General features: G+C 42.6%; 1 protein-coding gene across 2 annotated transcripts in view; it reads left to right on the top strand.

The window, feature by feature from the left end:
• Positions 1 to 24356, top strand: part of LOC125016388 (TGF-beta receptor type-2-like) — a 40065-nt gene that overhangs the window by 4718 nt on the left and 10991 nt on the right. Inside the window, exons 2-13 of one of the 2 annotated variants that reach the window (XM_047598866.1) lie at positions 5667 to 5820; positions 5941 to 6131; positions 6673 to 6823; positions 7019 to 7209; positions 8037 to 8178; positions 8294 to 8484; positions 10292 to 10436; positions 10554 to 10744; positions 20818 to 21122; positions 21220 to 21468; positions 21572 to 21685; positions 22897 to 23034. In XM_047598866.1, coding sequence (XP_047454822.1) covers positions 5667 to 5820; positions 5941 to 6131; positions 6673 to 6823; positions 7019 to 7209; positions 8037 to 8178; positions 8294 to 8484; positions 10292 to 10436; positions 10554 to 10744; positions 20818 to 21122; positions 21220 to 21468; positions 21572 to 21685; positions 22897 to 23034 — 2162 coding nt within the window. The remainder of the gene's footprint in view (positions 1 to 5666; positions 5821 to 5940; positions 6132 to 6672; positions 6824 to 7018; positions 7210 to 8036; positions 8179 to 8293; positions 8485 to 10291; positions 10437 to 10553; positions 10745 to 20817; positions 21123 to 21219; positions 21469 to 21571; positions 21686 to 22896; positions 23035 to 24356) is intronic. The other variant, XM_047598867.1, reaches the window with a different exon arrangement.

Genomic DNA, 24356 nt, shown 5'->3' with positions numbered 1-24356 from the left:
GCGACTGAGAATGGGTTCAGAGTAAAAACCATCAAAGCAACACAAAGTGGTACTTCTTGGTGACACAGGATATTTGCTATTAGCTGAAAACCTTGATACATGGGTAGTCTAAATGCTGTGTGTGTGGAATGGTTCATCTCCATGTCTGTGTATTAAGTACAGTTTAGGACATGTCACTCTAGCTTTGTATTGACACCGGCAGCAGCAGGAAATTCTCACCATTCTTTAAACACTTAACACATAAGTCACATCTTGTCAGTTGTCAATATTAGGAAGTGTTATTTTCATCACAGCTGAACATTTGGCATAGTTAAACTTTAATATTGTTTCCATGGTTGACACCTATTGGATAGCGTTGAACAAATAGCTAAACAACTTCTAGTTTTACGTTGCTATCAGCCAAGCATAGCCAAGTAGCATAGCCAAGTAGCTCTGAACAGTTAGCTTAGAGTGTCAAATAGCTAGCCAGCCATTTTGCACAGTGCTTTGACAAGTTAAACAACAAGCTCAAAGTGTTACATAGTTAGCTAGCAATTCAATGCAGCACTTTAACAATAAACACATAGCTTTGTAGCTCAGAGCATTAAATAGTTAGCTGTATCCTCAAAACAGTATTTTTAACAAGAGCCAGTTAGTTGATCAGTCAATCAGTTACTTTTAGCTGGCGTTAGACAGTAAGCTAGCATTGCATTGCATTGAATTTTAACTATTCCTGAAATACATCACTTATTATAGCCGGATTTGAACTATAAGTCGATGGAATACCTTTTTAAACATATCTGGGGCATTTGCAGTCAGTTTTCTTAAATGATCTTACCATGCACCCTTTTGGAATTCGCAAAAGGTTATTCGTTATCCCGACTTGGAAATCTTTGTTTTAGCTTTAGCGGCAGCCTATAAAGATTCTGACTCAAGCTCAGACAAAAGGATTGACAGACGCATTTATCCTTTTTTATTCATTCTGTTGCAAAGAATGTTTGTAGTAAATGTTTATAGGACAGCAGGGGCACGTGTGCCAGACCAAAATAAAGGGTTATAAAGAGTAAATAAACAGTTCTGTAAAAGCTTACAGTTAATAACTGCTAATGTGTAATCAGTATTGCACAAAAGTACAATAAAAAATGATCACCACCATAAAGACTTATTGAGCTGTGTGGCTGCACAGAGCGTAACTTTAAACTTGTTACTCATTCAGATCCATATAGTCTCTGTGGCACTAAATCGCCAGTTTTTATTTGTCTCTGAGGTTTTGTGTGGGTGTTAGCTCTCTGCTGTTTCACTCTCCCTGTCCTGCCTCAAACTAGCCTCTGTGTGACGGAATGTGTCTTGAAAGGATATTAACTGTGCTTCCTGTTAAATGAATAACTCGACCTGTGCAGACTACGATCAGGTGTCACACACGCACACACCTCCCATGTAAACACACACATACAGAACGGCCAAGGGCCCTATAAGGGAACTGGCCCCCGACATATAGGGCAGGCGATGAGAATCCATGTGTGAAGACCTCTTCTGATCTCGTTGGGTTTCACCATGCGGCTCTACAGATGCACGGGCGTTTCAGTTGATTATGCGATAGCATAGACTGCAGTTGTCTCTGTGATTTCAGACGTGTCTGGGCTGTTGTTGTCATTTGCGGGAGAGGCGCCCTTTTCGTCACGGCGAAGCGGCGATTTGTGCTATCAGATGAGCTTTTTCTTCACTCGCTCTGAAGAGGAATGTCTCGAGTCCTTAGATGTTTTAGCAACTGGACAGCCATTGAGGGATAAAAGGGGTAAAGTGTGTAAAATTTACACTAGTGTTTGGCATTAGTTCTGGCAGAGAGCTGATGTCGACTTTGTGTTTGATGATTAGCATCAGCTGCTTCATTCATGTGGTGCAGCTGATGGGTTAGAGCAGAGGTCTTCAACGTTTTTCAGGCCACGGACCCAAAAACTGATGGAGAGATTAAGTGGGGACCCTCTACCTACTGTATGTGCTCTATATTAAACTCGGCCTAGTGCTATTTATAAATATACATGATCATTATCTTTTTCCATTCAATATTGAGCTATTATGTCTAATCAACCAAAAGCAAGTGGAAAGATCCAAATAAAGTCAAACAAACTTGTCACACCTTGGACACCCAGACATAGACAGACACTTTATAGCTTTATTGCTAATACTCATACCCAGACCTCCAACGCCACCTCCTTCAGACCTTCAGCTCACCTTAAGTCTGGTCTGCATCAAGTTGACTGTTGAGGATATTGAACCTCTTCACCCTGCTCAGGTGTTTAGTTTCTTTGACTGTCTATATTTGTCTTTCTGAATGATGAACTGAAGTCAGCTCTGAAAGTTTGGTAAAAAAAAAAAAAAAACACAAAAAAACAGTTCCACTGAATTTTCATGTTAAAAACGGCCATAACATAAAAGAAGCACCCCTGCGTTTGACAGAGCAGGTGGCATGTAGTTTATCTGTTTTTATTTATGTAGTTTTAAGACTACCAGGGGGTTTACATCTCATGCTGAGTCATCTGAGGACAGGAAGTGATGTATTTTCTGTTGCACATTCTGGAGAATAATCTTAGCGTCTTATGTTTACTGCGTAAATGACAAGCCTCTTATTACTTTTGATGCCTTTCAAACTATGTGCTGCTATTTATGTCTCATAGATGTTTTAATATTGACACTTAAATTAAAAATACTGTGCATGTATGAAACATAGGCACATTTGCACATTTTCAGTGCACACCTTCAGGACTTGAACCACTGCCCAGCGTTTCTGCTCATTGGAATATAATCGATAAACACGGCGCAGAGCTGCGTGGAATTCAGGGTCCTGCTCAGTGAAGCTCAACCAGGGCGGAGGTATTAAACCCAGACCTCCCAGCAGAAGTTTCCAAGACTCTGAAACAACCCCTCTGCACCACAACACAGCCAGCACAGAGCTCCTTTCCCACCCAGCAGGTTAAATTATTTGAACACCAAAGCCACACGGAGAAGCTTCCTTCCCTTTCTGAATTTCTAAATAAATCATAGGACGACACATTTAATCTCTGTAAACCGTGCAAGCTAACGCGGTCTACGTTTTTTTTTTCTTTTTTTTTTGTTTACAGTCTCTCCTAAGCCAGCCGCTGGCTTGAAGTCAGGGACATGCCCGAACAGGTCACAGAGCAGGCGGAGATCAGAGCAGCGTAGGCGGCTGGAGTCATGAAAAGGAGAATGACAGGGATAAGATTTTACTGATTATGTGCCCAGGCAGCACGCGACTCACTGTACCGCAAGCACTACCTTCCAATCAGTGTAACCACATCTGAAAGTTGATTTTTCCCTTTGTTTTGTGGCAGAAATGAAGAAAAAGAAAAAGTCGGTATGTATGATTTATGCGAAACGCAGATTTCAGCTACAACCCGGTAAAAAAATGGAAAGCACATTCACCATATGACGAGGTCACATCGAGTCGTAGCGCACGTCTAAGTCCGTGTCCATGTTTAAAATTATCCACGTCAGGGGTCATGTACTTTGGAAACCTTGTGAATCATTTGTCACATGGATTTGACTTTGATAGGTTCTGGGTTGGACTGACTTTGGCCTTTCTGTGTTTTTTGTACATTCTCCCTGTGTCTGTGTGGTTTATGTACGGTTACTCTGGCTTCCTCCCACCTCCAAGGGCTCCTTAGCTTAATTGGAGTTTGAATGATTATCTGTCTCTGTGTTGGCCCTGCAGTAGACTGGTGACCTGTCCAGGGTGCACCCCGCCTCTTGCCCAATGACAGCTGGGATAACCCCCCACAGCTAGGGATTCCTTTCGGTCCGATACCAAGTAATACCAAATACCAAAAATGTATTTTTATAAGAATGAAACAAACTGCTAAATATGAGACTTCTCTTTAATCACAGTATGTGTCCAAATTCAGTCAACTGAAAATCTGAGCAAATCACATTTAAAAAATCTCTCTCAAACAAAAAGGAAAATAAGAACAGTCGCTCTGACTCATATATAATTAATTTTGGACCAGACAAAAGTGGTCTTCAGATTGGAACTCGATAGAACTTGAACTTTGACCACAAATGTCTCATTCTACATTCTCTTTCATTTCCCATTTATATGTTTTTGTTAACAAACAACATGATATGTTGCTGACATGATATGCCACTATATACCTGGATATTTAAGGGCTTCCATCACAGGGGTCTGTCTCAGGTGTTGGCAGCATTTCCCTGCGCTCGGTCTCACACTTTTTACTTTTTTAGAAATGATCACAGATTAGGTGTCATAAAAGTATTAATACTTCTCCTGAAAGTGGACCAGGAGTCGATATTTTGATGTGAAGATCGATTCTAAAAAAAAAAAAGACAGGTTTAGATCGGAAGTATCGATATTTCTGGATTGATAAGAACATCCTTACCCACATGCACAAAATGAATGAATGTTCTGGATTTATTACGTCTTTTAGGAAAGGACTTCGCAGTAAATTCGAAGGCAAAACGATGACGCATTTCACAGGGTCTGAGTAGTTTCCAGTGCCACATGTCAAGTTGACAAGGTTCTGCGAAGTTGAGTGGTTGTGTGTCTAAAATCTTTTCATCTAAGGAATTGCTGTGGCACAGACTGCCATTGATTCAGTGATGGCTGTCTGTGTTGTCGTTGTGTGTGTGCTTGTTTCCTTCTTCTCTGGAGCCTGTAGTCGCCCCAGACCTGATTTATCACATTTGAAATGGTTGATCTAGAATGTGGCTCAGAGGCAGAGCTGTTTCGCTGGTGGTGGTTACCTCAGATCACAATACATGGCCGCAACCGTAACGAATTCCATCAGCTGAGGTCTTTTACACTGTGTACAGTATGACATGTACGTGCTTGTTTAAATCTGATGACGCAGTTTATAAGGATTATGATGATGAGATTTAGAAGTGAATCACTCAGAGTGATTAACCCATAGGGACTTTCTAGCTCCTGAGCGCTGTGGAGATTTTTAAGGTCTTTGAGAAAGTTTGGAAGTGGTGGAAAGTATGACAAACCTAAAAGCATTTAGCATTTCCAAATAAAAGTGTTCTAGTTTACACAGGGAAAATATGTACAGATACCTAAGCCAACAGCCTGTTATCCCACGAAATAAACTGTTCATACAAGTATTAAGCCAAACTTGTAAATAAATAAAAGGGAACAACTAGAAGACTTGTATTTTTTAATTCCTGGAATTTGATTTTGGCTCTTATTGGTGGTCAGATGTTCATTTATATCCAGCACCTTCATCTGCCACATTGCTGTGAAACGGATGCATATTTATTCATTGTATCCTTCACCTGTGCGTCTTTTCTCCATAGGGTATATCATGTTTATTGGTGTCAGAGGGTCAAAGCCGATTGGGTTTCTATTTATTAGCCTCCTCTCTTCCTCTGCCAAACAAGCTCCTGTTTACTCAGATTCATATACACTTATGTGAGCTCACAGCACCTGCGTCAAAGTGCTTATGTATGTATTTCAGGGTCTTTGTGAAAACTACCACGAACCGTACTTTCCTCTGTTCACCTGTGTGATGAATTGTAAGAGGAAACTAAACACATGGTTCAGAAACACGTACCGACAGACCACACTGCGCTACACGTGTCTTGACCCTTGAGTATGGCTACACGGCATAACCTGAATTTAACCTCACGTTTATTTTTGTGTGTATAATTTTCAGCTAACTACCCTTTTGACCACATCATCCAACAAAACAACTTTTGCATGTTCTGTGATGTGGAGCCTTCGACTTGTGATGGCACAAGGACCTGCCGGCCCGACTGCCTCATCACATCCTTCTGCGATAACATGAGCGATGTCTGCGTGGCCGTCTGGTGGGTACCCAAGAGCATCGCCTCCGTCACTCCAATATGAGTTATTTGTCAACTAAGAAGTTTTTTTTTGTTTTGTTTTTTTTAATGGCGACACCTCTGCTCTGTTTGTCTGTCTGTTAGGAGGAAGAATGAGACAGGCTTCTCCATTGAGACCATCTGCCACGACCCGCTCCAGCCTCTGTACGGCGTGATGTTGGATGACTACAACAGCCCCACCTGTGTGATGAAGGAGAAGAACACAACCAGTGGTGTGGCTCACATCTGCTCCTGTGCAGGGAAGGAGTGTAACAGCGAACTGTATTTTTCCCCCAGTGAGTGCATACGACCAGGATATTTGCTAACTTATCATATGTGTTGTGCCTGCAGCTCATTCCAATGTTCCAAATGGCCAAAGAAATCAGTCACTGCTACAGTAAATGCAGGCATTACTTTATAATGACTGAAAGCAGCAGATGTTGGTTCTTTAACCGCACTCTCCTACTAGCTTTTAGCTTCTGGAAAAAAAAATAGGAGGAATAGGAGGGAAGAAGTAGTGCTTTTTGATATTTAATGTTAATGTTTAGCCTTTACGTACTAGCAAAGAGGTCAGCTGATGAGAGACAGGACAGATCATGTTCCCTGCTACTCCTGTTGCTCAGGTTTGATATGTTGGGCCTGAAAACAGCTAGAAACATTGAAGGGGGTGCATGATGTCGGTTTAAGGTAACTATTATCTTGCTACTGACAGTTAACCAGCTCATTTAATAGCATGGCGTCCAGGTTTCATCCCATGGACCAAAGGCCAGATCGCCTGTTGCATGTCTGCAAGAAAAAATGCCACCTCATGTTTATTTTTGTGTGTATATGTTTCAGGTCAGCCCACGTTTCACCCCTTCATCCAAGAAGGCAGATTTTGTAAGTTCTGTGATGTGGAGCCTTCAACTTGTGACGGCACTGGAACCTGCAAGCCCGACTGCCCCATCACATCCATCTGCAACATCGGTGACGTCTGTGTGGCCATCTGGTAGGTATATGAACATGGTTTACTATGCAACTGGATACAGTTTTAATGCATACCCTGTTTAAATATTACTGCTTTGTTTGTCTGTCGGTCAAGAGGAAGATTGAGTTCTCCATTGAGACTCCAATATGAGTTATTTGTTAATTAGGTTGTTTTTTTTTAATGGCGACACCTCTGGTCTGTTTGTCTGTCTGTTAGGAGGAAGAGTGAGACAGGCGTCTCCATTGAGACCATCTGCCACGACCCGCTCCAGCCTCTGTACGGCGTGACGCTGGACGACTACAACAGCCCCACCTGTGTGATGAAGGAGAAGAACACAACCAGTGGCGCGGCTCACATCTGCTCCTGTAGTGATGATGAGTGTAACGAGAATCTCCAATTTCCCCTTCGTGAGTACATAAAACCAACATAAGGCACACAAAAACACAATGTTTTATCCTCTGGGGACCTTAAATCTCCAAAACAAATATCTCATGTGTCAGAACTGTGCTTACCGAGACACCACACAGTCAAACAAAAAGCACATTGACATGTTCAGGGCTTAAAGTATTCTGGCACTGTGCAGGCTCTCCGGCGTGTGGCGTTTGATTGCGATTAAAAACATCCATATTTAGAGAGAAAAACAATGATGATGTGGGATATTGTCAGGTTTGAGCAGTCAGCTGACTTCACCTACCAATGGACCGAGAGTAAGGCAGCTTTCCCTCTCCAAACTGACATCACTAGCCAATCAGAAGTAGGGTGGGGGTGGGTCATGGAAAACTTGGTTGAGATCCAGCTGCATTCAAGACAACTTGAAAAAAAATGAGCTCTGAGATGTGAAACTCAGGAATGGTTGCTTCCAAAGTAAAAGATAACTGCTGCACATATTTTAATGTTCAGCAAACGGTGACAATATACAAAATTTATTTTATTTTTTATTTTAGGCCTTAGCCTGAAATTTTCAAGTTGGAATATGGAATTTCCGAGTTTCGGGGAGGGATCATCTTAGCCGGCCTATTTTTATTGAAGTCGCTGTTTTCGGAAAGCACAGTAAATTTATGAAGCTAGGAGAACGTGTCCTAACAGCAAACAGAGGACTTAAAAAATAGTAATAATAATAACACATATTAAGTTAGTGTTAAATTAAAAAGCCCTGCATGTTTTGCACCATATCACAATGAAATATCCCAGGAAAAACAAAATAATAGATATTTTTATTGTGTGCTTACTCCAGGTAATCCCAATTTCCAGTTCTTGAAGACTTGTAAGGTCTGTAATGTGGAGCCTTCGTCCTGTGAAGGCTCAGAGACCTGCAAGGCCAACTGCTCCACCACGGTCACCTGCAGTAACGTGAGAGATGTCTGTGTGGCCATCTGGTGGGTACCGAAGAGCAGAAGACTGCCTCCATTACTTTAATATGATTAACTTGGTAACTAGTTAGGTAGTTTTTTTTTAATGGCGACATCTCTGCTCTGTTTGTCTTTCTGTTAGGAGGAAGAGTGAGACAGGATTCTCCATTGAGACTCTCTGCCACGACCCATTCCAGCCTCTGTACGGCGTGACGCTGGACGACTACAACAGCCCCACCTGTGTGATGAAGAAGAGGAACACGACCAGTGGCGTCGCTCACATCTGCTCCTGTACAGATAAGGAGTGCAACAACCAACTCCAGTTCTCACCCAGTGAGTACTAATTAGGCTTTGATTAACGCACACAGAGACTCGTTCCTGCAGTTCAGAATCTTTCAGCTCATTGTTTTTGTTTTGTTTGTTTGTTTTTTGCCGACTGCTGTTTCACTTTTTCGGTTCAGACTCACCCCTCACATCCTTGTGATAAATCTGTCTTGCTATAGTCAAGACTAGAAGCAAAAAAACAGATATACAAAGCTGGTGAGGAAAGCCCTATTCCCATGGGGTTACTTTTTACCTGGGGTAATTTGTTATAATGACGGAGGTCGTCTGTGATCTTAATCCTATGCGAATCGTCTATTACGCCGCCAACTACCTACTGTAATTCTCACAGTAACACAGAGTACCTCTGAAAAAACAAATCCAGTGCGAATTGACATCTGTGATTTAGGGGTGAGTTTTTCCTTTTTAAGACTTTTGTTTGATTTGTGTTTTTTTCTGCCTCTTGTCACTTCAGGACTATGAAGGATGTGCTATAATTCAAAGTTGGAACAGATGTTTGGGAGCAAAGTCAAGATGTCGCTGAACTATTCGCCCGTTTAGACGGATTCAATCATTAAATCAACCATTAATGTGTTCATCTGTAAAGATGGAGCTGATTTAAACACTGACAGGGCGTTGGAAATTTCATACCCAGGACAAATAGTATTAAAAATGTATTTTTATCGTCCATTACAATTTGCAAAGTAATTTAAACTGTCTCTGACACACAGTGGAGTGAGGCGGGAAGTAGCAGAGCCACAACTACCTATCACACATTTGAGTAAAACAAAGAGTTTGTTTATCCTGTGTGAATGCGCCACATGAAACAGACATAGGGGGGAAAATCAGAATCTATAATCAAGTAACAAGTAATCCCATGCGAATAGGCCTTAGGTGGTAAATATACTCAAGATTTAAGCAATTTCAGAGCCAGATATTTTTCTAAGGAAATGAAGACCAAAACAGCTGAAATGTGAGTGGGGATTGGAGTTACATTCTGCAGTTGGCCATAAACACAACTCCAAAGGACTTTTTTCCTCCATGCTCGTGGGAAGTCTAATTATTTACTAACATATCCACCATTGCATGACAGTATATCTGTGTTGTGCTTACAGCTCATTAAGTGTTCCTGGTATAATACAGCCTTCAGCAGGAAAGCTAAGGTTAGCTGCCGCAGCTTCAGTGCACAAAGGAGGAGACTCATATCCTAGGGGAATGTGCCTTGGTCCGTGTTATGTACCAACTTATGCAGAAGCAATTTTATTATTATTTCTTTTTATTATTTTTTGTTTTAAAATGGTCGATACCCTTCTCACTAAGCCTTGTTTAGTCTTCATTCGGTACTTGTAAAGAGAACAGATCATCTTCCAAGCTACTAGTGATGCCGGAAACATTGAAGTGGATGCAGGATGTTGTGAAGTTGTTAGTTTATAGTTGCCAGTAGTGTATTTGGTAATGTGACCCTGCTGGTAGCATTTACGGATAAGAAGGATTCATCAAATGGGTAGGGTTCATGTGTCCATTGCAAGGGTTTCCTTAGACCGGGTTGCTTCCTGGCAATATGGAGATTTTTTCCCTTATTTTCTTAGGTCATGGGAGACTAAAGCACTATGTTTCATCCTCTGTGGATTATAAATCTTCACAGCAAATATCACGTGTATCAGAACTGTGCTTACAGAGATATCATCCTGTGAACCAAGAACCACATTGCCATGTTTTATACCTTACCACAAGAAAATATCCCAGGAAAAACGAATGCATGAAATGTGATTCTAAGCTGATGGATATTTTTATTGTGTTTTTTCTTAATAATCACCAGATAACCCCTATCGCATCCGCATGCACAATCTTTGTAAGTTTTGTGATCTGGAGCCTTCGTCCTGTGACGGCAACAATACCTGCATGAGCAACTGCAGCATCACATCCACCTGCGAAAGCATCAACGAGGTCTGTGTGGCCATCTGGTACGTACCCCAGAGCAGAAGACCGCCTCCGTCACTTTACTATGAGTTACCCGGTAAATATGTTTTCTTTTCTGTTTGGTTTTTCTTACACCTCTCCTCTGTTTGTCTGTCGGTCAGGAGGAAGAATGAGACAGGATTCTCCATTGAGACTCTCTGCCACGACCGATTCCAGCCTCTGTACGGCGTGATGCTGGACGACTACAACAGCTCCACCTGTATGATGAAGGAGAAGAACATAACCAGCGGCGTGGCTCACATCTGCTCCTGTACAGATGAGGAGTGCAACGACCAACTGCGGTTCATCCCCGGTGAGTACATAGCATCAAATAACAGATAAACAAGGTTAACAAAAACCAAAAAGAGGTAAATATATTCAAGATTTAAGCAACTTTAGAGTCAAGTATTTTTCTCAGGAGAGGGTGGAGACCAAATAGAGCTGAAATGTGAGCGCTAATTGGAATTGCATTCATCAGTTGGATTTTTACTCCATGGCGGCTGCATGTTGAATTATCTGATGACATATTGATAACCAAAGAAATTAGTTATTGATACTTTAACCTCCTGAGACCCGGTGTCCTCATATGGGGACATTAAGTTTTAGGTTTGTTGCGTCGTATTCTGCTTCATTTAGACCAGTTGTCCTCATAAGGAGACACCTTTCTCTGCCATGTACCGGTAGCAAAGGCTCAATAGACTTGTTTGTTTATTCACTTTTCTAGTTTGATATGACAAGCAAATTTAACAAATTCACAAGTACTCGTTTGAGGACGTTGGGATTTAGTCGTTTCCAATTCTGCTTTTGCATTAAAATAAAGAGTTTTTATAATTCGGTGACTTAAATCGTCCTACGTCCACCTTTATATTTTTCAAAACCTACATCCAGTTCAAAGATGACGCTTATTTTGTATACTTCTTAGGCTAGACTAATACCAAATACCTAAAGATCTCAGTGTGAATGGTGAACCTTTCATGGCATTTGTTGATGATTTGTCTGTTCTCATCCAGGGAGAACAGACAAATCATGCTTCTACAAACAAATGCATTCGAGCGAGACAAACGAAGAGCAGAAAATGCTGACACTGTTTACTCAGCCGTTAATGCGTGTCTGGTCGGCCGACTATGAAATGGACGGATAATCAGAACAACAAGAATTTGAATTCCTTCGTCATATTTTAGTTGTAAATGAGCAACCAAGTGCTTCTGTCTGCATTGACTCGCTATTTTATGTGTCCCTGTCGTGGCTACTTTCATTTACCAATAAATCATCATTCATTTTCACTGTCATCTCCCCACCCCCTCCTCCTCCTCCCCCTCCTATGACTTTCCCTCCAACCACTGACAAGGAAACTCTGCGTGCATTTCGGCGTGTAATGCTTCTTGTAAAGTTCACAGTGTTGCAGGGTTTCTTTTGGGGTGGGCGTGGGGTCTCTTTATCTTCGCTGCTGTCCCGTGGAGTAACTCGAGAATGCAGCGTCAGTGCGAGCAGGAAGTGGAAACGCGATGTTTGTGTTGCACGTAAACAACAGTCGGGGAATCCTCAGTGTGGTCATAGACCCACAGCTGGGTTCAGCTCTCACAGCGCTGAGAAGAAAAACTGCTTGTCTGCCTCAGCCTCTCTGAACGTGTGTTTGTGTGTATGTCTGTATGTGTGCGCAGGCCAGCCACAGTGGTGAGCTCAGGCGTATGGTTTCCTGTCTGTGTTTAACTCAGATCTGAAACATCTTCTGCACATGGGGAACAGGCCGACTATGTACAGAGCACCTCTGGGGTGAATAACAGGCTGCTGCTACGGGTCGGCTAATTCATTAATCATTGTTTGATGTGACAATGTCGTTAAAGGTGATTAGTGTCCTCTTCTGCCCATGATTGTAGTCAGAGCAGTTTTCAAGACTCTTTCAAGGCAAGACTCCACATAGCAGTACTTAGTCGTGTGGAGACTTTTGGATTTTCTTTGGCTGTAGGACAAAAATTTGCAAGGGACACGCTGTCTCCTTTGTTCTGGCACTGTAGTTTCACCCTGTCGCACCTGCACCTGTAGCTCTTACATACCTCGATCCGGCGTAACATTATGTCCTAATATTCTGTAGGTCTCTCTTGTGCCCCCAAAACGGTTGCGACTCATCAGAGAATGGACATGGGCCTTCTGAGGGCGTCCTGTGGTGTCTGGCAACGGGATGATGTTAGTGGGGGTCCTGTGGGTTGAGGGCAGGGGCGCCTGTGGATGGTCAATGTTATTTACTCAACCTGTCAAGTGGTTTTAATGTTGTGGCTGATTGGTGTAAAATCGCTAGCTGTTTGTGAGTAAACTATACGTTTATAGCTAAGCTATAATGGCTATAACTGCATACCTTGGCTTTAAATGTGACACATTAAACATGGTGTTGTTACAGCAATGAATCTCAGAGTCTGTGTACAGCTAAACTTCGGCCAGTTTGTGTTGCAAACGGAGCATAACCTCTTTGGCAAAGGCCTCGTCCACAAACTACTAACATGTGGGCAGTATATTAGCTATTATTTATCTGCATGGCCATAACCAGCACTTACGTAACATTTTTTCTCCGTTTAGTAAAAGAGCTGGTGTTCTGACTTTCCTGTGTCCAGTGAATGTTTCTCTATTCCTCTGTGCAATCATTCACTGCCCAGCATTGCTCTTCACGATGAGCTTAACAAGTCCAGAGGCTCTGTCAAAACATACGTTCAGTATTTTTCTGAATCTTATTCTATCTTGTGTCCGTCAGTCTAATCTCACACTGAGAAACACACACACACACACACTGGGACCCCTGAGGGTAAGGGCTGTGGTTCCTTCCTCCCATTGAGGATACATGCAGCAGGAAGTCCTTGTTTGTTTGTTGGACCACTGCCATGGCTTATTCCTCTGCAAATGCCTCACATTGTTCCTCCCCTGCATTACATTCTTGTGACATGCTCGCAATGGTGTTGTTGTGCGCGCCGTTTATTGCCTGAGAGTCACACTTGTGGATTCTCATGTGTGACAGCGAATGTGTTTGTACAATCAAACATGTGTTGAAAATGTCACGGTGAGGGAGCGAACATTATGATCCCACAGCAGCGAACACAGGCAGAGTTTGTTGGTGCTGACTGACAGCTGAGCGAGATGCCAGTCATATGCTAATGAGACTTGGTGAAATGGGGAGGTGTATCAAGAGTCCATCTGATGAGACGGAATAATAATAATAACAATAATAATAATAAATCATTGTTACTGTTCTTCAAAGCTGCTCAGTGTGGGAGACACAGCTGTGTCAAGTTTACAGATGAGGCAATAACTTGATAATCCATCACAGACGGCTAAGAAAATTAAGCTGATCATTATTTTTATAACATTGAGTGAAATGATGAAAGTACTGTGGATTATACAGCTCATGAGGATTCATTAAGACGTTTAGCCTCTTTGAGCTCATTGTTTTGGTTTTAGCAACTTTACAGTTTTTATTCGTTCTCTGTGCCCTCTTCAACCAGATGCTAACATGCTAACACTGCTGCCTGTTAATGTTTACAGTTGTCTTCTGAATATTTTTTCGAGGTTTTGGCAGGTAAAGAGGCTCTTACGCTGATCAGTCACCACATTAAGACCACTTACAGGTTATATATATATATTATTATTATTATTATTATTCTTTATTTAAGTCTCTAAAATCATTGAGGTTCCCTCATTTGCGGTGATGTCGAGGTACAACAACATAAAAATACAAAACCAAACAAAGATTGAAAAAAAAAGTGAAGCAAGTGCACACTGAGGTCACTTGGGACTAAAGTTTAGGACACACATTTAAGCGGGCGGAGCGAAATCCTGTGTTCCAGTCCTGCATGGATGATACATATGGTGGTAAATGACCAGTGAGGGCTTTATAAATAAAAAGATAAAAGTGTTTATCCCGCCTCTAAATGGTGCAACATTGACCATTTTATGACAACGTTCTGTTGGGAAACCTTTGGACCTGGCGTCCATGGGGATGTTACTTAGACATGTAGCACCTACCTACACCAGACCAGACACCCACCTCATAGCAATGACACTCCTTGAAATGACACACAATGGCACACACATACAAAAAAACTCTATAAGAACATATAGAACGACACAAGGTGCTGACCTGGCCTGCCTCCAAATCCTGTGTATCCCAAACTGGTCACTGGTATCTGTTGGTGCACTGGAAGAAGCCTTATCCTCAAAGGCCCCTCCCCTCAACCCATAGGACCCAAAGACCCCCACCCCACTAACAACATCGTGTTACCAGTCACCCCAGGACACCCTCAGAAAGACAGTATTAGGAAGGTGGTCATAATGTTATGCCTCATTGGTGTATGTTATCATACAGTGTTATTGGTGTACAAAAAAAAGAAAGCCTATAACAATAGTGCAAAGTACACTAGACTAGTCAGGATGACAGAAATAACAAACACCAGTCCTGATGTTGATTCATGTGTGCAGTGATGTGTAACCCGTTCTGTCAGAAAAGCTGCAGCTTGTTGCGCTACCCTTGACTGACAAGGCATCAATGGAAGCAAGGAGAAAAAATAACACAATTCATCTTTTAACCACCATGTGTCACGTCTCAATATAAGTTGCTCCAAAGGCCAAGAAAAACGCTCAACCACGGAGACACACGCTGGAGCTTCTTAAAACTGTGTTTTTGCCAGACAACTTGGGAAACATCCTCCTCAGACAAAAGCATATTTACAAAGCCGGCATGTTTCAAGTTACAGGTTTGATTTGAGAGTAAAACTATCTCAGATGGCAGGGAAAATAAAAAGCCCTTTCGAGATGTTCTCCATGGGTACAATACAACGTGCTTTTAAATCAGTTTAGAAAACTGTGGCCTCGCCGTAGCTGTAATCTTTCGGTGCGTTCGAGTCTACGCTCAGACAGTTCAGATGTGGACAAAGTCAAACCGAAATTTTAGGATCCTGGTTTTAGACATGCCGTACTTTCCCCGTTCATGTGGCAAGGGCACAAAAAGTGATCAGTGGTTATCCCTCGCACTCTGAGAGACCTGGACCGCTCTGACACAGCAGTTGTTTCAAATTAAGATCGTGTAAAAATGATTGAGAGCAGACGATCACCGCCTTTCAGTCAGAATCAGTTACACATGTGTTTCTGGCGCTCGGGAACTCATTTCAGGCATTGATGCCGCTGCCTTGTCATTGTAACATGCTATTTGTTTTAGCGGTGTATTTGCAGCTGTGCTCTTGTGAATCTCAGTTGTACGCGCTAGGAGGCTTTCTATATTGTGAGATTGATGGAGAGCTAATTCATTTCTGACATAGATTCCTTTACTCGCGCAGTCAGGGTTGCGGCACAGATGTCGCCTGAGTCATTTCACAAGTTATTTTGGCATATCGGCCGTTTTCCTTGTGGCGTGGGGATTTTTTGACGCCGACTGAGGGTTTCTATTTTGACGATAAAGAAGGGGAAGAGGAGATAAGCGCTGGGAAAAAAGGGGAAAAATTGAGTAGAATGAGTTCTTGGTGCAGCCTGCAAAGAGGAAGAGGAGAAGATGTGCTCTGTACCAGGATGTGCCTTTTATTCATATTTTTTTTACAGTTCCTCCTTCAGTGTGGAATCTTGGCATGTCATCAGTGAGCACATCAGTCGTTCAGTCACAGAGCAGACCGCCTTATAGACGAAATGACTCAAACAGGCCAGCTCTTTTAGATGCATAAGAAGGAGGCGAGGGACAAGAGTACCGTTGGCCGGGACAGAGAACGTCTGGATGTTTTGAGGAAGTCGACGGAGAGGTGCAAACCAACCAGAGAGGAGAGATGTTGGATGGAAGGAGCAGGGAGCTGGAGGGATATGAGCCATGTTTATGAAGTAGTGTGCTTGTAAAAGCAGTGCTGTTACCATAACAAGTAAATAGTGAGCGTGATACTCACTTTTAGTCCGTGTTACCAGCCTGCCTGTGGCTGGATTCCTCCACGCTCCACCATAATATGATACCCGGCTGGATGAAGGCAGGTTATTTATATACATTACGAGGGTTCAAACTCTACTGGATTGGACTGGATCTGATTATATCAGCATAACATTGAAGCTGCATTAAATTCAGTTGATTTTCTTTTATGGCTTGTGTGTGGACATCCGTTATCCCATCAAAGAACTCTAATATAAGGCTGTAACATAACAACGGTCATCGGAAATAACAGAAATAACAGAGTCATAATTAAGATCAGAAGGGCTCATACATGAAAATTTGGCCCTAATACTTCCAGAAACGGCGAGATCCAAGTGTTCTGCAGTTGAATTGAGCTGCAAAATTACTTAACCAATAAAATAAAACAAATAAACTTTAATGTGGACGACACTTGTTTTGAGAAATCAGTCAACGTACTTTATACGAACTGTTGCGGCTCTTAATTCCCTGCATGTAAATCTGAGTATTATAATCAACTTTACAGGAAAACATGGATCTACTATTGCAGCATCTAGCTCTGATTTAGAGACGTCACCTTTAAGCTATCACTGGCTAAACATTACCTCATCCCCCACCTCCTCTTCCTCGTTGGAGTTATCTTATCACAGTGTTTCGCCACATGTGGCCCAAGTACGGGAAAGAACTTGGTTATAATCCGAAGAACCACATTTGCTACGACAAACATTCAATTATCTGACTGATTAATACAACATTTTTCCGTGTTAACAAAATATCCCACTCTGAATGGAAATGGTCAAGTCAGCACGTATGCTGATTCAGATGCTGGCCGTGTGGATGAACTGGCACAGTGTGGGCCTGCTGGATGCGTGCTTCGGTCTCCGCTGTGTTTATAATGGCTGCCATCTATCTGGCCATCACCTGTTTCAAACATGAAATCATGTCTGGTTCTGTCGTTTTCCGAAGAAAGGAGTTCCTCTGTAATATCCGACTTGTGACTGAACAAACCGCTTTGAAGAATCCAAGTAATTAACCGTTGGTTAGAGCATTAAAAGTCTGAGTCAGAGATGGCAGCGTTCGCGATTCATTGAATTTACAACTGTACGCACACACACATGCGCAAACGCACACACGCAGATGACGTGAGCGGGAATCGGAGGCCCGAGGTGGGGATCTCTCTATTAGTCTGAATGATGTGTCAAACCTCTTGGAGCAATGCTCTGGCATCCTGATTGGAAAAGGCAACATGAATCCTATTACCGGTTTATCTTGGCACCGTCTGATTGGCGGTGTTCCTGCCTCAAATACACACCCCTAATCATGGCAGCGAGACAGCAAGGAAATAATCATAGAACCCTAAAAACCTCCAAGCAATCCTAAAACCCTTAAAGCTTACACACACGTACATCCACATGGAATCCGAGTAGAAGTGTCTGACTGTCTGGCAGTCGTTTTTGCAACCCGTTTTACTGCTGAACTTTTGAATCTGGAAAGATAAAAAACCGTGTGTGTTCAAAATGTTTGATTCATTACCTCTGCGGTTTTGCCCGAAGCAATCTGAGCAAGATTTACTACTAAGTGCTCAGACATACGCGCATGCATACACAAAATGAAGATATTATTCATCCTGCTGTTTGAAAAGAAAGTTGGTTTAAGGAGTGGGAATCAGACAGTTTAAAGTGTGTAAATTAGATAGGTAATGACACTGTATGTGTTGCAATTAGAAGTAATAAACAAAAACTCAGAACCTCCTTGTACTTGCCCGACAGCCACGGCAGTTGGCTGTGTAGTGGTTCAATCTTTGCTGTTTACGTCAGGTAAAATTCCTTGTACATTGTACATTTGGCCAATAAAGATATTTTGATTCTGATTCTGATCTTGGCACCTTTGCAAATTAAACCAGCTATAAAAATACAAACATGCTTTGTAACACTTTGACCCAAAACTGACAGAATGTGGCTCAGTTCAAACTGACCGGTGTCCACATGTAGGTAGCTTAACTAAAAAATAAAAAATAAAACAATATTCTTTGTAGCTGGTCTACTGCTATAGCTGCAGCTAACATAAAGCCATGTTCTGGCCAAGTCATTTATACTTCACGAGAAGTACCAAACTCTGGGGAATTGTAGGAGATGTGGGAGAGGGACGATGAGAGGCATTTTTATTATCTTTGGATGTCGACCAGTCACTTTGACGACCTGGTCCCTCTGGTTCATTCAGCATGCAACCACACACCCTATGCTCCCCACTTTCTGACCAATCACATAATGGTTGTCGGACACCACACGAGAAAAAAAAGTTCTGCCTGGTTGATGTGTTGAGAACAAGCTGCAAAAACTCCCAAACAAAGGCTGTTGTAACAAATTAGTTTTGTTCTGAAAGCCCTCTGTGCAGGAACAAACTTCTCGGTTTTCTCAGTTATTATTGTTCAAATACTTTAGTTCTCTGTGATGTAATGATCAAGTAAGAACCTGAGTACCATTAGCTACGCTGTACTAGCCTCAGCTTGTGTACTAGTTAAAGTCGCTCAGCGGCACTAAAGTTCTCCAACTCCTGCTGAATCAGGTTTGGCCACATAGAGCTTGGGCGTTAGCCTATAGCCCTAGGGAAATGGGCGCTAGGTTGAGTGGCAGTTTTAATTAGGGGTCTAACTAGTAATGTGCATGCTTTAGGTAGGGCAAGGCACTTGGAGGCAAAATGCAGTAATGTGACAGCTTTGCCAGATGCAGCTAATGGTTTCCAGCTCAAGAGCTGTTCAGAAACCACCAAAATACAGGACGGCTGTTTTGTTTACTATTTGAACCAGCTGGCTCAGTTACTATTCTGGTGTAGACTTTCATAAAAAAAGTGATGCAGTTGAAGCGCAGGAATCAAACAAACATGCGTCAATAGCCAGCTACCACAACTCCTCACACTTAGCTACTGCAATTTAATGACGTCATGTTGTCTGCAGAATTTGTCCTACCTTTGCAGAGCAGGCTGAGTGACTGAAGGAGCAAATGGACAAGGGTTCAAACCAGCAACCAACCAAACCAAATCCATGTATAATGTGTTATATAGAATTTAAGTGTGAATTTCATACGGGATCAGCACTGAATGCTGAAAATGTATTAAAGTATGAAATATTAAGACAAAATCAGCGCAGAGTGGTGCTCCTTCAGCTCAATAGTCAGACCTTGGTCCGAGAACCTACAGCCTGCCACTGTGGCAACTTCACTCCGGAGGGTAATGTACACTTGAGACACCGAGTGAGACACTCTTTGAAAAGCTGCCCAGCCAGAGCAGACCAGGCCGGGACGGGCCAAGTCTAGGCAGACAGGCCTTCGACTGTTCTCTCCCCGCCGCTGCAGTTCTGAGGGTTGGCTGCCATTCGGGCCGGACTGGCAGTCAAATTGAGGGGATGGAGTTAATGGTATAGCTCACTTAGATGTGGAGGCAGCTCACTCACTTTTGGCGGCGTCCACTGTAGGTCCATCGGCTTTGAAATAGAGTCAGCTGCCTACTGATTGAGATCACAAACCAAAAGATACGGAACCTATAAATAAATTTTATGCTCATTGTTACGAGGGAATGTGCAAGATTTACAGAGCAGTATGGAGCCGGGACAAGCATGATGTTTTCATATCACAGGCTTAAAGGGTGATTACCCTGTGGTAGCCTGGTTTGTGTTACTGCCCGGGGGTGGAAGGCAACAGTGTGCTGGTTTTTACGTGCAAATTAGTGATAGACACTAATTAAAAATTAGTTGTCAAAAAGTGCCACTACCTTCTCTTCATGCTGATTTTCATTTGGCTGCTGATTTCTTCTTAAAATCAGGGATGTGTTGACAATAATATTTAGGAGGCACCTGATCAAACATGCATATCAAGGGAGAAATGCAAGTCACACACAAAAATAAAGAACCGAAATAAGAACTGAAACCGTATTTAGATTTCAGCCAAATTTCGTCTTCTCTGGTAAACACTAACCGACGTAACAGCGGAGAGTTTTTTTTTTTTTTTGTCATCAAAAAGCCTGTTGCGATGCTGACTGTGCATTAACAGTCTTTCAATAGTCCCAAAATGGCTGCTACTCCAGTTCTTCAGCAGGGTTTTGTAGCCGCGTCAGCGGTTACAAGCACATCTACATCCGCCCACCTTAGCTTCAGTTAGGCAAGTCAAAGACGGCACAGTCCCGTAGGCGTAACAACAAACTATTTTGACTCACTCTAAGAGTCATTCAACCACAATCAGCACATGCAACATTATAAGCCTCTTCATAGCTGGCTTTTATGATTCGGTTCAAAGTGATTCTTAATGTCATCAACAACCCACAAGCACTTCAGCTTTTAGATGGGGAATTTTTATATCTTGCGTCTAGTAGCTAAATACTCTTCTCTTCCCTCCACTACAGTACATGTGTTTATAGCGTATCCACTTCATCAGGTGTCTTCCTTTGAAATGCTCTAGCAGCCATACTTCATGCTCTCCAACTTGTTATTCCAGTTGTAGATGGTGTACCAGTTCCAGAAGACCCTTTGTTGTCAGTGATCCTGGTGAGCCTGCTGCCTATGCTGGTGATGGGGCTAATGGTTGTTGGAATATTCTACTGGTATAGAGTTTACCACCAACGCCAGCTCAACCAAATGTGGGAGAACAGCATTAAGAAGCGCAAGCCGATAGCCAGCAGGCTGGACTGCAGCGACGCCTGCGCCATCATGATGGATGACGATAGGTCAGACAGCAGTTCGACCCACGCCAACAACCTCAACCACAACACGGAGCCGCTGAATATAGAGCTGGACCAGCTGGTAAACACGAAGCCACTGAGTATTTCAGAGTTATTCTGTGCAGCTGTTCTGCTGCCGACGCAAACTCTAACTAATATCTGAACTTTTGACGTCTCAGGTGGGGAAGGGCCGCTTTGCTCAGGTGTACAAGGCTAAACTGAAGCAGACCACGTCGGATCAGTTTGAAACAGTGGCCGTGAAGATCTTCCCCTATGAGGAGTATGCGTCGTGGAAGAACGAAAAGGACATCTTCTCCAACACAGACCTCCGACATGAGAACATCCTCCATTTCCTGACGGCCGAGGAGCGGAAAGTGGAGAAACAGTACTGGCTTATCACTGCTTTCCACCAAAGGGGAAATCTACAGGTGAGAGCAGCACTGTTCAGCTGCATATTATGAGTGTAGCAGTGTTGATTCGTTTTATAAATTGTGTTTATTCTTCCAATCCTACCATGCTTCCTCCCTCTAGGAGCACCTGGCGCGTCATGTGCTCAGCTGGGAGGAGCTGCACGTACTGAGCAGCTCTCTGGCCCGAGGTGTGGCCCACCTCCACAGCGACCGCCTTCCCTGTGGACGCTTTAAGGTACAGCACTGTAGTTATATCCATCTGACAGTAGACAATAGAACAGTCACATCATATAGTTTAATATACACCAGTCAGCCACAACATTTTAACCACTGACAGGAGAAGTAAACACCGACCATCTTGTGACAATTCAATGTTCTCCTGGAAAACTTGTGGATATGGTGTTCGTGTAAATGTTGCTTAAAGAGGAATTGTCCACCTAGACCAGACCAGGGACCCCAACCCCATGACAATGACACTCCTTGATGTTCAGCAGCCACCACACAGCAGGATGCACCCTGACACTGATATGAAGAAAAAACAAACATGAAAGCCAGCACAAGGTGTTGACCTGGCCTCCAAATCCACTAGATCCCAAACTGATCAAGTATCTTTGGGATGGTCCACAGAGGCCCCTCCCCTCAACCCATAGGACCCGGCCCAAAGGCCCCCGACCAACAAAATTGTGTTGCCGGCCAAAACAAACACTGAGACACTTTGGATCCAGACTGAAACACTTTAAAATGTATATATATCTCATGTCTGTGTCTGTAGAATTTTGGACTGTAGTTTACTACCTCATTCTTACCCTATTTTTAAGATTTTTTATTTTTATCTTATTCTATTTTTTCTCCTTGACTCGTACTCTTATGTCTATGCACGGTCACATTTATGTTCTCTGTTATCTTGAGACACTTGGACAAAACAATTTCCATGCGGGGATCAATAAAGTGATCTTGAATCTTGAATCTTGAATCTTGACACGACAGGACGCCCTCAGAGGGCCCAGGTCCGTCCTCTGATGAGTCACAACATGTGTGGGAGGCACAAGGGAGACAAGTACAATATTAGGAAGGTGGCCATAATGTTATGCTTCACTGCTGGTTCAAGTTAATCACACATCTTTTGTTCACAGTTCTTACCTTTGTTACTTATCGTAAATACACCTGCCTCTTAAATTTCCTAAGTAGGACTGTGACAGTGGGAAACAAGGGATTAAATCTTAGTAAAAGTGTCAATAGTGAAATAGGTATTCTAAAGAAAGGGACTTGTGATTCATTTTAGTTTTAGTGACCACACCACGACCCATGTTATGTCATTAAGTTACATCACTCATCACTATCCACTTACACTGAAGTTTGTACCACTGCGCTGCCTACATTCTGTGTCCTGCTTTAATATTAACTCACCTTGACCCAAACTCAAAACGCCCTCTGTTGCGTCTGAAGGTACCGATCGTCCACCGAGACCTGAAGAGCTCCAACATCCTGGTGAAGAATGACCTGACGTGCTGCGTGTGTGACTTCGGCCTGGGACTCTGTCTGGACAGCAGCCTCTCAGTGGATGAGCTCGGCAACAGTGGCCAGGTCAGATAGCAGTCTGGTTTCCCTAATAAGTGTTATGTGAAATGTATTATTCATTTCATCCTTCTCACGGAAAGTAGATCAGTTTCATCAACAAAAATAGACCCTGGCTACAGTGTGGCTACAGACCTTCTGTGCAAACTTGGCCAACAACTGAGTACTGTGTGTTATTTGTTGACTCTGATGAAGCTGTAGGCTTAAAGATAAAGCTTATTATCTGCAGTTACGGTAACGGCTTCGGTTTATGAGGAATGAGTTTTCCGTGTTTGTTTTCCTTCCCTCTCATGAGAGTGTGTTTTAAATGGGATACTACTTTGTTTGCTGGCGGAAGATAGATATCTTACAGACAGACAGGTAATCAAGGGATAGAGGAAGAGGCTTTGTTGTGACATGCAATCTCTTCAGTGCCACTCACAACAGAGTCCCAGTCCTTCTCAGTCTGTGTTCCACGTGTAAAGATAAAGCGTATGACTCATCGCTGTTTCATCTTCTTGACCGTGCACACCAGGCTGTGTAATCGCGTCTTTTCTTCCCATTTCATCATTCGAGACAATTACAAGACCAAATACTGTCATTGTGCGTTCCACTCACATTTGGACTCTGGAAATTCCCAGTTATTTGTGTGCATGTGTGTTCATGCGATCCAGTGACTTTTTGCTATGCATGAAAAATGTCTCCCACCAATCAGTAGTCAGCATTATTCTTTCATAGCCAATAAGCTTGTCTGACTCTGTGTTAAACCACAGAGGACCTTTGAAAGATTTAATCTTACGCAATGCTGTCGCTGCGTGTTGCTTTTACCATGCACAGTAATAGGACTCAGATCAAATTAAAATGCCACAAGTCAACAGCATCGATAATTATGAGTAGCGCTTACTGGCATGGGTTTTCCTGATGATAAAATACAGATTGAACACACGATAAAACGTTACTCACGAGAAAGTTTTCCATCTGCTGCTTCCTGCTCGTACGTTACCAGTGGCAGAAAGAAGAGTCAGATGGTTTTAAACAGAGGTTAAAGGTTCAAAAAGGAGTCATAGTCAGAGAATATGAACTTGAGACTTTACTTGGACAAACTGAAATTGATAATGGGGGAGGGTAGGGAGTTTGTCTGGCTTTCAGGCTTGAGGAATTTGGTCATGTGTGTTATGTATAGATGTCATATGATATCTATAGATAAAAATAGTATTTATATTTTTCACTTCCCCTGTTTTTTTTTTTGTTTTTATTTGGTCCTCATATAGAATTAATTCGTCTTGAATAAGGACTCGCTCATCCTGACTCACTAGTTTATTTGAAAAACTTGTTCTATCTCGGAAAGAGAT

Source organism: Mugil cephalus, chromosome 11 (genome assembly GCF_022458985.1).
Source record: "Mugil cephalus isolate CIBA_MC_2020 chromosome 11, CIBA_Mcephalus_1.1, whole genome shotgun sequence".
Classification (NCBI taxonomy): domain Eukaryota; kingdom Metazoa; phylum Chordata; class Actinopteri; order Mugiliformes; family Mugilidae; genus Mugil; species Mugil cephalus.
Note: the sequence above shows the minus strand (reverse complement) of the source record. Positions and strands in the feature narration are given on the sequence as shown.